The sequence below is a fragment of the Somniosus microcephalus genome, chromosome 19, assembly GCF_052327205.1.
Source record: "Somniosus microcephalus isolate GS21.2 chromosome 19, FLI_Smic_1.0, whole genome shotgun sequence".
NCBI lineage: Eukaryota > Metazoa > Chordata > Chondrichthyes > Squaliformes > Somniosidae > Somniosus > Somniosus microcephalus.
Genome location: NC_141005.1, coordinates 28,904,628 through 28,919,315, shown reverse-complemented (window position 1 = coordinate 28,919,315; position 14,688 = coordinate 28,904,628). Strand labels below are relative to the sequence as shown.

At 46.5% G+C, this 14,688-nt stretch overlaps 1 protein-coding gene across 5 annotated transcripts in view; it reads right to left on the bottom strand.

Moving 5' to 3' along the window:
• Positions 1–14,688, bottom strand: part of ttc28 (tetratricopeptide repeat domain 28) — an 859,201-nt gene that overhangs the window by 574,961 nt on the left and 269,552 nt on the right. Inside the window, exon 1 of one of the 5 annotated variants that reach the window (XM_085961477.1) lies at positions 208–693. The exons of the other annotated variants lie outside the window; for them this stretch is intronic. Coding sequence (XP_085817603.1) covers positions 208–234 — 27 coding nt within the window. The 5' untranslated portion in view covers positions 235–693. Of the gene's footprint in view, positions 1–207; positions 694–14,688 lie in introns of those variants that run through there. 5 annotated transcript variants of the gene reach the window in all.

Here is a 14,688-nt window from a genome sequence, read left to right as displayed (position 1 = left end):
ACAAGAAATGGCAAAAAAAGATAAAGTTTTCCCGCAGCATTAGATCACAGGCGTGCAAACCATTAAGAGTGACATGTAATGATTAACTGAAAAAGCAAGCACATTCCAATGGCATCCTTTGCTTTTGGGGGAAAAGTGGCAGACACTGTTACACGCCTTGGTAAACTGGAATTTGTTCTGATTTTTCTCTCTCAAAGTCTCTCTCACCTTCTTCCGGGGCTGCCATTTCATCATATTTGTAAAGCAGAAATGTAGAGAGCATCAAGAGGTTGGCTGGGAACCTGGTGCAGACTTACAGCAGTGGCTGCACATACTGACAGGCTGCCTTCTCGCCTTCTCTCAGAATAGCAGCATCTTTCAAAGCAAAAGATCCCGAAAGCAGTAATATCCCAGGGAAAAGAGAAGAAAAAAAAAGGTGCTTCAGCAGTTCCTCGTCCTCAAACCAATGCAGGGCCAAGGGTAACACATAATTCTGGCTGCAGCTCACAACATGTAATCTGTTTCTCTCTTGTTTCTTTTCTTTTTCTTTTTTTAAATAGAAAAAAACAAGCTGTTTAGGAAGCGAGGGGGATGTTCCTTTCCTGCCGCTCCAGAGCTCAGCTCCGTACTGTTAGCGCTAAAGTAATTGAAAGGCAAGAGATTTTCTGGAGAAGCAGCAGCCTCCTCTGGCAGCTGGAGGGCGTGCAGCGCGCCCCCGCCCCTTTCTCCCGGACCCGCGCGGCGCGCTCCCGCCCCTTTCTCCCGGACCCGCGCGGAGCGCGCTCCCGCCCCCTTTCTCCCGGACCCGCGCGGAGCGCGCTCCCGCCCCCGTTCTCCCGGACCCGCGCGGCGCACCACCGGTTCCGCAGCCCCATCACATTCCCGGGGGGGGGGGGGGTAGACAGGGCACAAGTTTCCTTTTCCAGGAGGGAGGGAGGATTGTTTTAACATTAAGTTAAAATTACATTGGCCAGGGTGATGATGCACTCCAGTCCCCGCGGCGCCCATCGGTCGCGGGCCTCGAGCGTGGACACCGCGTGCTCCATCTCCAGGGCCACCCGGGCGCGAACATAGCCGCGGAAGAGAGGCAGGCAATCGGGCCGAACTACCCCCCTCGACTGCCCGCTGCCTGGACCTGTTTATGGCTATTTTCGCCAGGCCCAGGAACAGTCCCACGAGGAGGTCCTCCGCCCTGCCCGCTCCCCTCCGCACTGGGTGAGGGAGGGAGGATTGGAGTGTGAAGAGAACGTGAAGAGCATTAAGCTGTGGAATTCAAACCCATCCCTTCCCCTACTCCCCCACTCTCTCTCACACACACACACACACGTCTAGTTTACTTCAGAATTAAAAATTTTCCCCATTACTTTATTTGAAAGAAAAAAAGACTTGCATTCATATAGCGCCTTTCACGACCCCAGGATGTCCCAAAGTGCTTTACAGCCAATTACACCTTTTAAAGTGTAGTCACTGTTGTAATGCAGGAAAAGCAGCAGCCGATTTGCGCTCCCACAAACAGCAATGTGATAATGACCGGATAATCTGTTTTGAGTGATGTTGATTGAAGGATAAATATTGGCCAGGACACTGGGGATAACTCCCCACCTCTTCAAAATAATGCCATGGGATCTTTTACGTCCACCTGAGGGAGCAGGCGGGGCCTCGATTTAACGTCTCGTCCAAAAGACAGCACCTCTGGCAGTGCAGCACTCCCTCAGTACTGCACTGGAACGTCAGCCTAGATTTTTGTGTCGGAAGTCAGACTTGAACTCACAACCTTCTGAGTCAGAAGCGAGAGTGCTACCAACTGAGCCACAGCTGACATTTGAGGCAGGAGCCTTATTTTAAATCCAGTGGCGAGTTTATCTCAAAGGGGAACAAACACTCTGTAGTCTGGGATGAATTTGCAGAGGAGCTGATCTGTTAAGTAAGGATATTTTGTAAAATTGACCAGATTGCTCTTGGCAAGACCCGCCACAAATACAATGGGCTGAATAGTCTCCTTTTGTATTGTGCACTCTTACATAGAAGCTACAGTACAGAAATAGGCCATTCAGCCCAACTGGTCTATGCTGGCATTTATGTTCTACACGAGCCTCCTCCCACCCCTCATCATCTAACCCTATCAGCATCGCCTATTTCTTCCTCCCTCATGTGCTTAGCAAGTTTCCCCTTAAATACATCTATGCTCGTCGCCTCAACTATTCCTTGTGGTAGCAAGTTCCATATTCTTGCCACTCTTTGGGTAAAGAAGTTTCTCCTGAATTCCCGATTAGATTTATTGGTGACTCTCTTATATTGATGGCCCCCCAGCACAAGCGGATGGTATCGGACACATTCTGCAGGGTTTTTGGCACATGGGATCTCAGATTGTCCTTTGTGTCACGTGAATGACTGTTTGGCGCTCAGAGCACGAGATGCAGGGCTGCTGGAGACTCAAGGGAATCCAATGGAGCAATCAACATGCCCAGAACATTACTGGCTGTAGTTAACATTATTAAAAACTCACCTCAGGGGCTTATAAAGCAATATTTTCATCAGAAATAAGCTGCAGTAAGCCATTCCATGCCCCTTTAACCCAGGGTACAAATAGCACTCCATAGTCTGAGCAGCTGTCCTAACGTTGTTTGATGGTCAATTTTTGGATGAACGAATAGAAGGATATGTAGTTAGGGGGCGATTAAGTAAACAGAGTGGGAGGAAGCTCGTGAGGCCTCTTTCTGTGCTGTGAATTCCATGTCATTCTATGAATTGGGGCTGATGAAAACTCAAGAAGAATTCTCCAATTTAATGCAATGTTGAGATAAATCGATCCTTTAACCCAGTTTAGTTTGGGCCTCGTTTACTGAAGACAACCCATATCGCTATGGGGCTTGATTAATTGTGTATGCTCCATGGTGTACGATAAGTGGTTATTCTCAAACAGTAGCTATATCCACAATTCAAAATCTTTCTTTGTTGTACGCCTCAATCAATATGTCAGCATCAGCTGCAGTAACTCCGTATCAGTGATAGTAAATCTCTAACATTTGCAATTCCAATCCATGCCACAATTTTGACCCAGCATCCCTGATTATAATCCACTCACCAGGTATGATTTTGATCTCAGTGGCAGCTGAAGCATTGATATGATTACTGTTGTAAACCCAAAAGTGGGGTTGTTGGAAATCCTATTTCAAATACAGTTGTCGGGTTCAGCTGTTTTAACAAAAAAAATGAAACCGGTTTTTCTTGATTTCTGCCACAGGTACAAGGCATTCTAGTATGTTCACCTCGACCATCCATGTGTTTTAGAGTTTTATGACAAAAGTCAAGGCTACTATCACAAGCTACTCAGGAAATGGCACCCTGAGCATATTGCTTCTTCAAGCATTGAGGTTTGAACCGACTGATGGTCTACCATCACTTATATGCCTGTAATTTCCCCGCATTACAACAGTGACCCCACTTCAAATGGTACTTCATTGGCTGTAAAGTGTGTTGAGACATCCGGTGGTCATGAAAGGCGCTATATAAATGTAAGTCTGTCTTTCTTTAATTCTGGTGAGTTCAACAGAAAGTATTCAATTTCCCCAATGGATACAGTTAGACCAATCAGGTGACCATCGATCAAAGAGAACTTATTGCACACTCGAGGCTCAGTGAACAACCAATTACTGAATTTTAGTGTGTGTGTGTGCCCAGATAAAAAGGGCTAGTTTTACCCCTTTTCCATTCTGTTTATAAGTAGAGTGGAATATCACTTTCCTTATAAAATGTTCATAATGTCACAAAGTTACGACACATTGGCAATAATGACATTTGGCTCAATAGGTATTTGCTCTCCAAAATAATAACTGCCATCTTTTAATTCAGAGAGCAAATAGGAAATAACTCATCTTCTTCTTAGGCAGTCCCTCGGGACCGAGGATGACTTGCTTCCACATTAAAAATGAGTTCGCAGGTGACTGATGAGTCCAATGCGGGACCTACAGACTCTGCCACAGGTGGGGCAGACGGTGGTTGGAAATAACTAGAAGTTTGGGGACTTGCACTTAAAATATACCTTCAGTATTGACCAATAGTGGGCGGCAGGCATAATGGAGGCCGCCAATGCTAACCCACAGCAGGAACTGGGCAACATCAAAGTTTGGGCTCACATTCATACCGCATAAATGACCAGGTAATGACCATCTCCAACAAGAAAAAGGCTAACACAACTTCCTCTGACCTTCAATGGCATCACCATAGCTGAGTCCCTCACCATAAACATCTTAGGGGGGGAATCACCACTCAACTGGATAAACTGGATCAGCCACATCAACGACGTGGCTACAAGAGCAGGGCAGAGGCTGGGTACTCTGTGACAAGTGGCTCATCTCTTGACCAATGTTCCCGTTAAGCTGCACGGTGTCTGGAGGTCCCGCGCAGGCCGCTTGCTGGCTTTACAATGAAAAAACCGTGCATGCGCGGAAATCTGAAGGGGCTGCGCAGCCTGTTAAAGGGGCTGCGCACCCAAAAAAAATTAGAGGGAACATTGCTCTTGACCCTTCAAAGCCTTGCCATAAGCTACAAGGCTCAAGTCAGGAATATTCACCACTCAGTTGGCTGGATCCTGGATAGATTTGAAGACTCAAACTTCAACAGCATTCAGGACAGAGCAGCCTACTTGATCGCACCGGTGCCCCTGCCAGTGGCCTCAATATCCGACACCACACTGTTAAAAGGAAAAAGCCCACCACCACCTTCTCTGGACAACTAAGGATGGGCAACAAATGAGGCTTTGCCACATCATCCACACAAGTGAGAACAAATAACAAATGAAACCTTCCTAACATGCCAGAACTTTAATTACTAGGATGCTTTGAAACACCTAGGTATCCTGTCAAGAGGACGAATGAGGACACATTATGCAAGCCATTTCTCATCTGCTGCCAGGCAACTGCTGTCGGGCACATGGTTTTCAAACTGGTGTCCACAAGCCCCAAGGGGCTGGTGAGATGATCCTCGGGGCTCCATAAAGCTATCAGATTTCTGTCCCTTTTGATTGGGTACACTGTGCATCAAGTTCACTGTCTCTACAATTCTAATATTTTGTCTGTATTTCTTGATTTACTACCATTAGTGTTGCTGTACAATAATAAAATGCTTTCTGCACTGATGGCAGTATTTTCCCTTGGATAGCTGGCTCTCTATTGGAAGTTAGGATATTGGAAGTTAGGATAGAAGATCCCCAAGGTCATCTATATTTCTATGCATTTCTGTTATTTCTTGACTCAATGGCGTGTTATTTGTGTTTATGAAAAGTAATAAAAATTGTTTGCTGCAAGTTTAGAATGCTCTTCTTTTGTACTGTTGACAGAAATTATGACAAGGGGTCCCCAAGAATGTGTCACTATTTTCCGGGCAAAGGGGATCCCCAGGCAAGTTTGAAAACCACAGTTTTTGGAGACTAGATCCATGTGCCACAACTAGTGACTGAACCATGCATGTTTTTGAGTAAGGCAGAATCAGGATTAAACTACATCTCCAATGCAGTCACTTTCTTTTCAAATAAAGCAGTTCCATATTTAGAGTCATAGAGTTATACAGCACAGAAAGAGGCCCTTTGGTCCATCGTGTCCGCACCGGCCATCAAGCCCCGTCTATTCTAATCCCATTTCCCAGCACTTGTCCGTAGCCTTGTATGCTATGGCGTTTCAAGTGCTCATCTAAAAACTGTGAACTATTGAACTGTGTCTCATAAACATATAAATAGAATACAGGGTTTGATTTGGCAATACTATGCGTACTACTTTATACTGACATGCAAATCAGACGTCTATATATTTAAAAAAATCAAACAGGCATATGTTACAAAAATCAAACTCTGATCCACAAAAATTAAACCCTCCCCATGCACAAAAATTGAAACTCCCATACAAAACTAGACTGGATACCAACTTCTTTCTCACCTTTTTGCTGTTTGGTGTTCTCTACTTTCTGTACCCCAGCTTTAGCTGGTGCTCTCTACTTCCTAGCAGGGTCTTGTCTTTTCCACCACTGTTGTCCAGCCTGATCTGCTCCCCCACCATCTGCAGTCCTCCATTACTTGGTCTGGCCTGCTCCACCACTGTCCACTACACTTACTGCCACACGCCCACTGTGACCTCTGTGGTCACTTCCACCACACACTGTGATTGGCAGTACTTCTGCGTTTGCCTCCACATTCTTATGCACTGATGTCTGCCCGTCAAAGTTTCTAAGGGATGAAGAAGCTTTTTAAACCTCCTTGGCCTGGAGGATTTGTAAAGACTTCTCTTAATTGGTGGGAAAAGACTCCTTCCTTATTAGTCTAAATCTACCAATGCACAAGCGGTCTTCTCAATTTTTCCAGGCCTTGGAAGCTGAAAAAAGTCAAAGCAAACAAAAGGTACCAGGGCTTCAAGGATCAGATAAATAGGAGCTTACATGCCATGCCTTAGACACCTCTACTGTAGGGAACCAGATGACCAAAATGGCCACAAATAAGACTTACAAATTGCATCCCTCAAAATTAAAAGTTCACTCAAATCTGGATAGCGCAGAGGCACAACAGTAAGATACTTCAATGTCATCTGAACATACAGGTAGCTAAATTCGATAGCCCCCAGAAAACAGGCGTGGGGATCGCGATGCGTGATTAACCCGCACCCGTTGCTTCCAATGCAGGCAGCACACAAACTTTGTGCTGCCTGCTAATTTAAATGATTGTAGCATGCAGCCCAGCGCTAAACGCGCCATTGAGTGGCTGCATGCCTCAGCAGGGGGCCCAAGTTCGTGCGAGGCTAGCACCACTTAAAGCTAGCCTGCACCTCTTAATGGGGAGGTGCATTCTGGCTAGAACAGGTGCTGGAAGTGGCTGGGGAGGAGAGTTTGACCTGAAAGAAGGCTGACTAATGGTGCAACAGAGGAGAGAGCATGCTCCAAGGTTCGCAGTCGCAGCGCTGGAGGTGGACAGGAGGAGAGATGAGCTCTATCCACAGGGGGCCAGGGGGCCCTCCAGGCAGACGTTGCGTCGGCAGTGGGACCAGATAGCTGTCGCGGTCAATGCCAGCAGTATAGCCCCGAGGACCCGGATGCAGTGCCGCAAGATGTTCAATGACCTCACCTGAATTATCAAGGTGAGTGAGTGCATCTTCAAATGCCATATCCTACCAACTGCACCACTAGCCTCAGCCACTGCTCAATTCACCACACCCCATCACTCATTTACCAACAATCAGGACTCATACCTCACATTCATATGTTTCACCGCACCCTCACACACTTAGCACTGCTGCAAGTCTCACACCCACATCTCACAGCTTGCACACACATTGTGGCCACTATTCAACCATGATAGCTACATCACCAAAACAGATTGCACTACACTCACCGACACACTTCCCTCTCTCTTGCAGGACAAGTTGGCGCACGACCGCAGGCAGTAGGAGCGAACCGGCGGGGGATGGGCACAGCTGTATGTTGTAACCCCAATGGAGGAAACGGTGGCTGCCATCATTGGAGAGGCCGTCACTGAAGCCATGGCCATGCCACAATCTCTTCTGATTTACAAGCTGCAGATGGTGGAAGCATGTACCTCTTGCTTTCTCCACCTCCCCTCACAGCAACCCTACCCTTGTGCCTTTTTCCTTTCAGATACCCAAGAACTCCAACCTGGCCAGGCAGTGATGGAGGAGTAACAAGTGGAAGAGGAAGAAGAGACTGATGATGAAGAAACACCATCACTTGCTCTCACACTCACAGCCACCAGCTCAGATACTGACACTGTGCATAATTTAGAGGACAGCATAGAGGCGGGATCTCCACGTGGTGAGTCACTGGGCAGGAGTGGCCTGTAGACAGGGCAGGGGGCAAGGGTAGTGCAGGTTCCAGCTCCCTGGAGGGCGAGGTCGCACACAAGTTCTGCTGCAGAGGACTCAGATGAGCACTTCGATGGGGCAGGTTACAGAAGTAGGCTGATGGATATGCACAATGAAATGCTTGGTGCATTGACAGGCCTGCCAGAAAGCCTGTGTACAATGTCAAGGAGCATGGAGGGGTCCGGCGCCAACCTGCCACAGGGCTTTGTGCAGAGATTGAAGCCCAACCTTTCCAGTGTGGAATTGGTGGTCAACTCCATTAGCGCACTTGTGGATCCAACAATGATGCAGTGTCTGATGGCCGATGTCTCAGCTTCCATTGCAGCACAAGCAGAAGCCACCCAACATCTGGGTGCTGCAGTGGAAGCTCAGCCTGAAGTCATGCAAGCTCAGCTTGTTGCCACACAAGCTCAGACTGCTGCCATCATGGCTGTGAATACCAGTGTTCATAGGGGCTTGCAAGGTGTCACAGCAGTTCAGCAATCTGTCCTCCAACAGATTACTAGGATTGCTGAGGCGCCGCCCCGGGGAAGTGGCAGTGGCTCCGTGGAGCACGAATCTGCTGTCCTCTCTCAGGATGACCACATTCATCCTCCCACCACTGCCACTCCGCCAGTGCCATTGCTGTTGCCAGTCAGCCAGCCAGCCCAGACTGCCGCCGCCCATTCCAAGGTGGTGCAGTCCGCAGCTGGACCTTCTAGGCCCAGAGCTGCTCGAGATCATTCTGCAAGGCCATCTGCAGACTTCCCCACTAAAAGTCAGCAGCCTTCCACCAGCCATGCTGCAGCCAGTGGGGTAGCACTGCGTAGGAGCACTTGGACAGGCAAAGCACATGGAAGACAGGCACAAAGGGAATGCACAAGGGTGATTAGTTGACATTTGTATGCAATATCCTATGGTTTGATTTATAAATTTGGTTTGGAATGTTTGTTTTGTGGAGGCTTTTATTTTTGCATTGTGGCCAAGCATGCACTGTGATGATCAGTAGCTGAGGAAAGGTAAAGTGTTGGACTGTTGGTGAATTGGGGGTGCGTTTACTGGTATCGCAGTTGGATAAGTCGATCGTGAACAGCCCGGCCCGAAAGGGGCTGTGTTGGTTGCCTCCGCTCCTCATTATGGAGCCGAATTTCACGGCCAAAGACTCCCCCCAAAAAATCAGAAGCATCTTTTTAAAACAACTCGACCCCTTGATAAACCTTTATAGATTTCATCCTCATATTTTCCTTCAATTTGAATATGCTATTACAACCCACCTGCAACGTCACAAGTACTCCAACTCAAGTGAGGAAAAATCTAACCATTCCTCTCAAAAATCACGGTACACAATCTAACTCGTTCTTGCCCCAGAATTCAACTCTCCTTGAAATACTGTCAAGCTATAGATAATAATAACAACAACCTACACTTATATAGCGCCTTTAACATAGTAAAACATCCCAAGGCGCTATGCAGCAGCGTTATCAAACAACATTTGACACCGAGACACATAAGGAAACATTAGGACAGATGACTAAAAGCTTGGTCAAAGAGGTAGGTTTTAAGGAGAGCCTTAACAAAGGGGAGAGAGGTAGTGAGGCGGAGAGGTTTAGGGAGAGAATTCCAGGTTTTAGGGCCTAGGCAGCTGAAGGCATGGCAGCCAATGGTGGAGCGATTAAAATGTGCAAGAGGCCAGAATTGGAGGAGCCCAGAGATTAAAAAAAAAAATTCGTTTATGGGATGTGGGCGTCGCTGGCAAAGCCAGCATTTATTGCCCATCACTAATTGCTCGAGAAAGTGCTGGTGAGCTGCCTTCTTGAACCACTGCAGTCCGTGTGGTGAAGGTACTCCCACAGTGCTGAGGTAGGGAGTTCCAGGATTATGACCCAGCAACGATGAAGGATCGGCGATATACTTCTACATCAGGATGGTGTGTGACTTCGAGGGGAACTTGGAGGTGGTGGTGTTCCCATGCGCCTGCTGCCCTTGTCCTTCTAGGTGGAAGAGGTTGTGGGTTTGGGAGGTGCTGCTGAAGAAGCCTTGGCGAGTTGCTGCAGTGCATCTTGTAGATGGTACACATTGCAGCTACGGTATGCCAGTGGTGGAGGGAGTGAATGTTTAAGGTGGTAGATGGGGTGCCGATCAATCGGGCTGCTTTGTCCTGGATGGTGTCGAGCTTCTTGAGTGTTGTTGGAGCTGCACTCATCCAGGCAAGTGGAGAGTATTCCATCGCACTCCTTACTTGTGCCTTGTAGATGGTGGAAAGGCTTTGGGGAATTCAGGAGGTGAGACACTCGCCACAGAATACCTAGCCTCTGACCACAGTATTTATGTGCTGGTCCAGTTAAGTTTCTGGTCAATGGTGACCCCCAGGATGTTGATGGTGGGGGATTCGGCAGTGGTAATGCTGTTGAATGTCAAGGGGCGGTGGTTAGACTCTCGCTTGTTGGAGATAGTCATTGCATGGCACTTCTGTGGCGTGAATGTTACCTGCCACTTATCTGCCCAAACCTGAACGACGTCTAAGTCTTGTGGCATGTGGGCATGGACTGCTTCATTATCTGAGGAGTTGTGAATGGCGCTGAACACTGTGCAGCCATCAGCGAACATCCCCATTTCTGACCTTATGTTGGAGGGAAGGTCATTGATGAAGCAGCTGAAGATGGTTTGGCCTAGGACACTGCCCTGAGTAACTCCTGCAGCGATGTCCTGGGGCTGTGATGATTGACCTTCAATCACCACAACCATCTTCCTTAGTGCTAGGTATGACTCCAGCAGTGGAGAGTTCCCCCCCCCCGCCGCCCAACCAGCCGATTCCCATTGACTTCAGTTTTAAAGGGCTCCCTCTGTAACATCGCCCATTGCAAAGGGTTGTAGGGCTGGAGGAGGTTACAGAGGTAGGGAGGGGCGAGACCATGGAGAGATTTGAAGACAAGAATGAAAATTTTAAAATCCAGGCATTGCTTAACCGCTGATCAATGTAGGTCAGCGAGCACAGGGGTGATGGCTGAACGGGACACTTGGTGCGAGTTAGAATATGGCCAGTAGAGTTTTGGATGAGCTCAAGCTTACATAGGGTAGAAGATGGGAGGCTGGCCAGGAGAGCATTGAAATAGTCAAGTCTAGAGGTAACAAAGGCATGGATGAGGGTTTCAGCAGCAGATGAGCTGAGGCAGGGGCGGAGTTGACGATGTTACAGAGGTGGAAATAGGTGGTCTTGGTGATGGCGCGGATATGTGGTCGGAAGCTCATCTCCGGGTCAAATATGACACCAAGGTTGCGAACGGTCTGGTTCAGCCTCAGACAGTTGTCAGGGAGAGGCATGGCATCGGTGGCCAGGGAACGGAGCTTGTGGCGGGGAACAAAGGTAATGGTCTTCCCAATATTTAGTTGGAGGACATTTCTGCTCATCCAGTACTAGATGTTGGACAAGCAGTGTGACAAATCAGAGACAGCGGAGGGGTTGAATAAATTCAATCTGGTGCACTGGAGGCTGTTCAATTCCTTCGGTATCAAGTGATTGGGTGCAACTCATTTGTTGCCACTCTAATGTCACCAGGTACATTTTGGCCTCCTAGAATTTCAAACAAATTCTTTTTTTATGTAAATCCGCAAATGTGTAAAGGCCAAGGAATTACAAAAAGGATTTTATGGCAAAGGTTTGAGAGTCTTACTTTGCCTAAATCTCATTCTTGGGCTTACAGTGGAAGGAACAGGAGTCTACACCTGGTTGCTACCTCATTGTGACAACTTGTGCACACAGCAGGTCTAGAAGAAATTACTGGGTAAATTCCTTTCTACATGCTCTAACAAATTGCCTGGAAATTGTACAAATGTTTAATGCATTTGTATGCAATTATTTTTCTTTTGTTATTTTTCCCAAAGTGCTTTTAAAAACAGGTCCACATCTCAGCTCTAAAATAGCAAACAGTGGAATTCGATGTGAATGCAGTAAGTGTTCACACGACGACATCACTAAGGGTAATTTCCAGACAAAGATAGATTACAGAAACCTTAAAGGTTTCTGTTTGCAAACCATGAAAACTTGACTGTAAACAAAAATTTAAAAATACAATTACGCACTCTAAGCCACACTGGTTTTAATCTCCATTAGTGCTGCCCTAACGTGCCGGCCTGAATTTGTGATTAACTTACAAACTTCTAACTCAGAGGCGAGAGCACCACTGATCCAAGCCAATGCTCACAAAGGCTAAGAAAGTTCAGCTAGTATTGTTGCATGCTTGGTGAATTCAGTAGGTACCATCTTCCCTTTCTAAAATATTGTACAAAATGTGTATTATTAAGCATATCCCCAAATGCCCAAAGTGCTTTTAATTGTTGTTTCCTTGTGGCTGCAAAAAATAATTACGGCAACGGGATTACTGTAACAAACTCCCCAGATCTGTATATTTCTCAACAGGATGTCACACACCATTAGGTTTGCAAGATTGTGTAAGCCTTAAGAAAATAGAGCCAAACAGTATTACTGGCTGGTTGCAAAGCTGCTTGTTGGTTGAATAGTTTAAATCTGGCACCTACTTCGCTCCAGTCATGGCACTATGTGCAGGAAAGAAAACAGCACAGAATGACATTCGACAGTCAGATGGTATGTTTTTCAACTAATTTCCACTTAACAGGTGTTTTGCAAATAAGAATGATTAAAAAAAAGTGTAAAATTAGTGTCGTTTCAGTACAATCCTATGTGGTTCCCTCGCCATCCCTACCCCCTTGCAGGAATACGCTTACTGGATTGAATCATCTTAGTTAATGGCATTCAAATGGCAAACCAGCCTGACCAGCAGCAGGAATCTAATAAAACAAATCCTGTTGCCCCCCCCACCCCTCCCCCCGCATAAAGAAGCTTTACACTCGGGGTCAGTCTGGGTCACCCACAATCAAAGCATGAGGTACCGGATATAGGAGGAATTCCATTCCCCACAACCAGCATCCTTCACCTTGATAAGCATGCACAAAAATATTATTGGGCGGGCAGGCGGGTGGGCAAGAGTTTCCACGGTGTCCCAAGAAAATAAATCCCACATAGTCGGCGTTTGCATCCCAGTTTAGAAAATTCAAAAGGCTGGCTGGTTTTTCTTCAAGAACAATAAAATTATCAATTTGCTAATTAGCTTATGAGGTACAGTTTCCGTTTTTGGGCGCAATCGGCAATCTGGGCGCAAATTGCGCCCAAAATTGTGGTAATTTTGAGAAGTGTTTATTTTCCCTTGCGTTTCCACTCAAACTTATTTGCATATTGCCAAACGTAAAATCTACCATGGACCAGTGCAGCCAGGCAGCGTTTTAGAACGGAATTTAAAAAAAAAAATTTGCTTTAAAAATGTTCCTTGATATATTTAAGAGCGGTAACTTGGTGCAGTTCGATTAATACAGCTGAAAATGGGTTTATCACAAAAAAATAAGCATTTTTAGTCAGAGTGTCTCACCCAGTGGCTGTGAGTAACCAGATTTTAAATAACTGAAAATGACTTTAAAAAAACTATACAGAACAATTTGCTAGTTATATTGGTGTACAGTAGTCAGTTTCTTAATGAATTAAAAAAAAATTGTATTCAAAGGTTTTAAAAACGTGCTTTTAAGTATCCCTCTGGCTAAAAAAAACTTAATTTTTAGAGCCTCCTCGAAGGCCCGCAAACGAGCGCAATGGTGATTAATTTGATCTGTGATAATACTTTGAAATCTTTCTCAGCTCACTAGCATGAGGTGTGATCTGGAGTAAAATGCTCACTTTTCACTTCAATTTTGCAGCTGCAGAATGCTATCCATTAAAACCCTTAACAAGCCCGATGCAACTTTCAGTAATGTTCATTAATCTAATTTTGGGATGATCAAAATGGTCAAGAGCACCACTAAACATAGACAAATAGCTTGTCGGACCAGCCACCACCACTTCTAAGTAGCTGCAGGGAGGCTCCAGTGACGGGCAATCCAAGGATTCTGTCCCAAGACCATCTGTTTGACTGGAAGCAAGGAACTCTGCCATATAGGCTACCAGTGAGCCTCAAAGGTGCCTAACAAAGAGTGCTTTCTACCTGTAGTCCACCAAATTTTACTCGAGCTACTTAGTGCTAAAATTGGAAGAAAGGAATTTTGGTCCGAAAGGTCCCCCTCCCCCACTGCGTTATTAGGTGGGAGCAATTGTATACTGACCATAGGCAAAACTCATTGGGCTAGAAATTCATTATAGTCCAGGAATGGGTGGTATCTTTGGAAAAATCTGAGAATGCTTTAGGCTGCACGCAAAATTCATTCTCACTGCGCAAAGAAATGATTGGGGCGCTAAATCAAGTCTTAAAGGCCTAGCTCAGTGGCGTTACACTCAAAGGGTGGACCAATATCAGGTACAGTCTAATCTCATCATAGCCACAGGCTTTTCTCAGTACTTAAAGGGGAGGTTCATTGATGCTGCACCGCCTCATTCTCAGCATTGCTGGCTGTCCAGCTGCCTCAGCAAGGAGAAGCACAACAAGGAGAAGGAGTCAGAGGACTGAATCAGGTGTGCTCATGGCAGATCCACCTCAGTTGGTCATGCTTCACCAAATGGTACATACCACCATCTGTACCACAAGCTTCACACACTGCCCCAAGCACCACACCGCCAGCACTTACCCACCAACAATCTCTACCTACCAACACTTACACCCACATCTCACACCTTGCACACAATGACAGCTATTCAACTATGGCAGGCACAAGGGTCATTAGTTATTAGAATGAGAGTGATTTTTTTTAAATTCATTGATGGGATGTGGGCGTCGCTGGCTAGGCCTGCATTTAGTGCCCATCCCTAATTGCCCTTGAGAAGATGGTGGTGAGCCGCCGCCTTGAACCGCTGCAGTCCATATGGTGTAGGTAC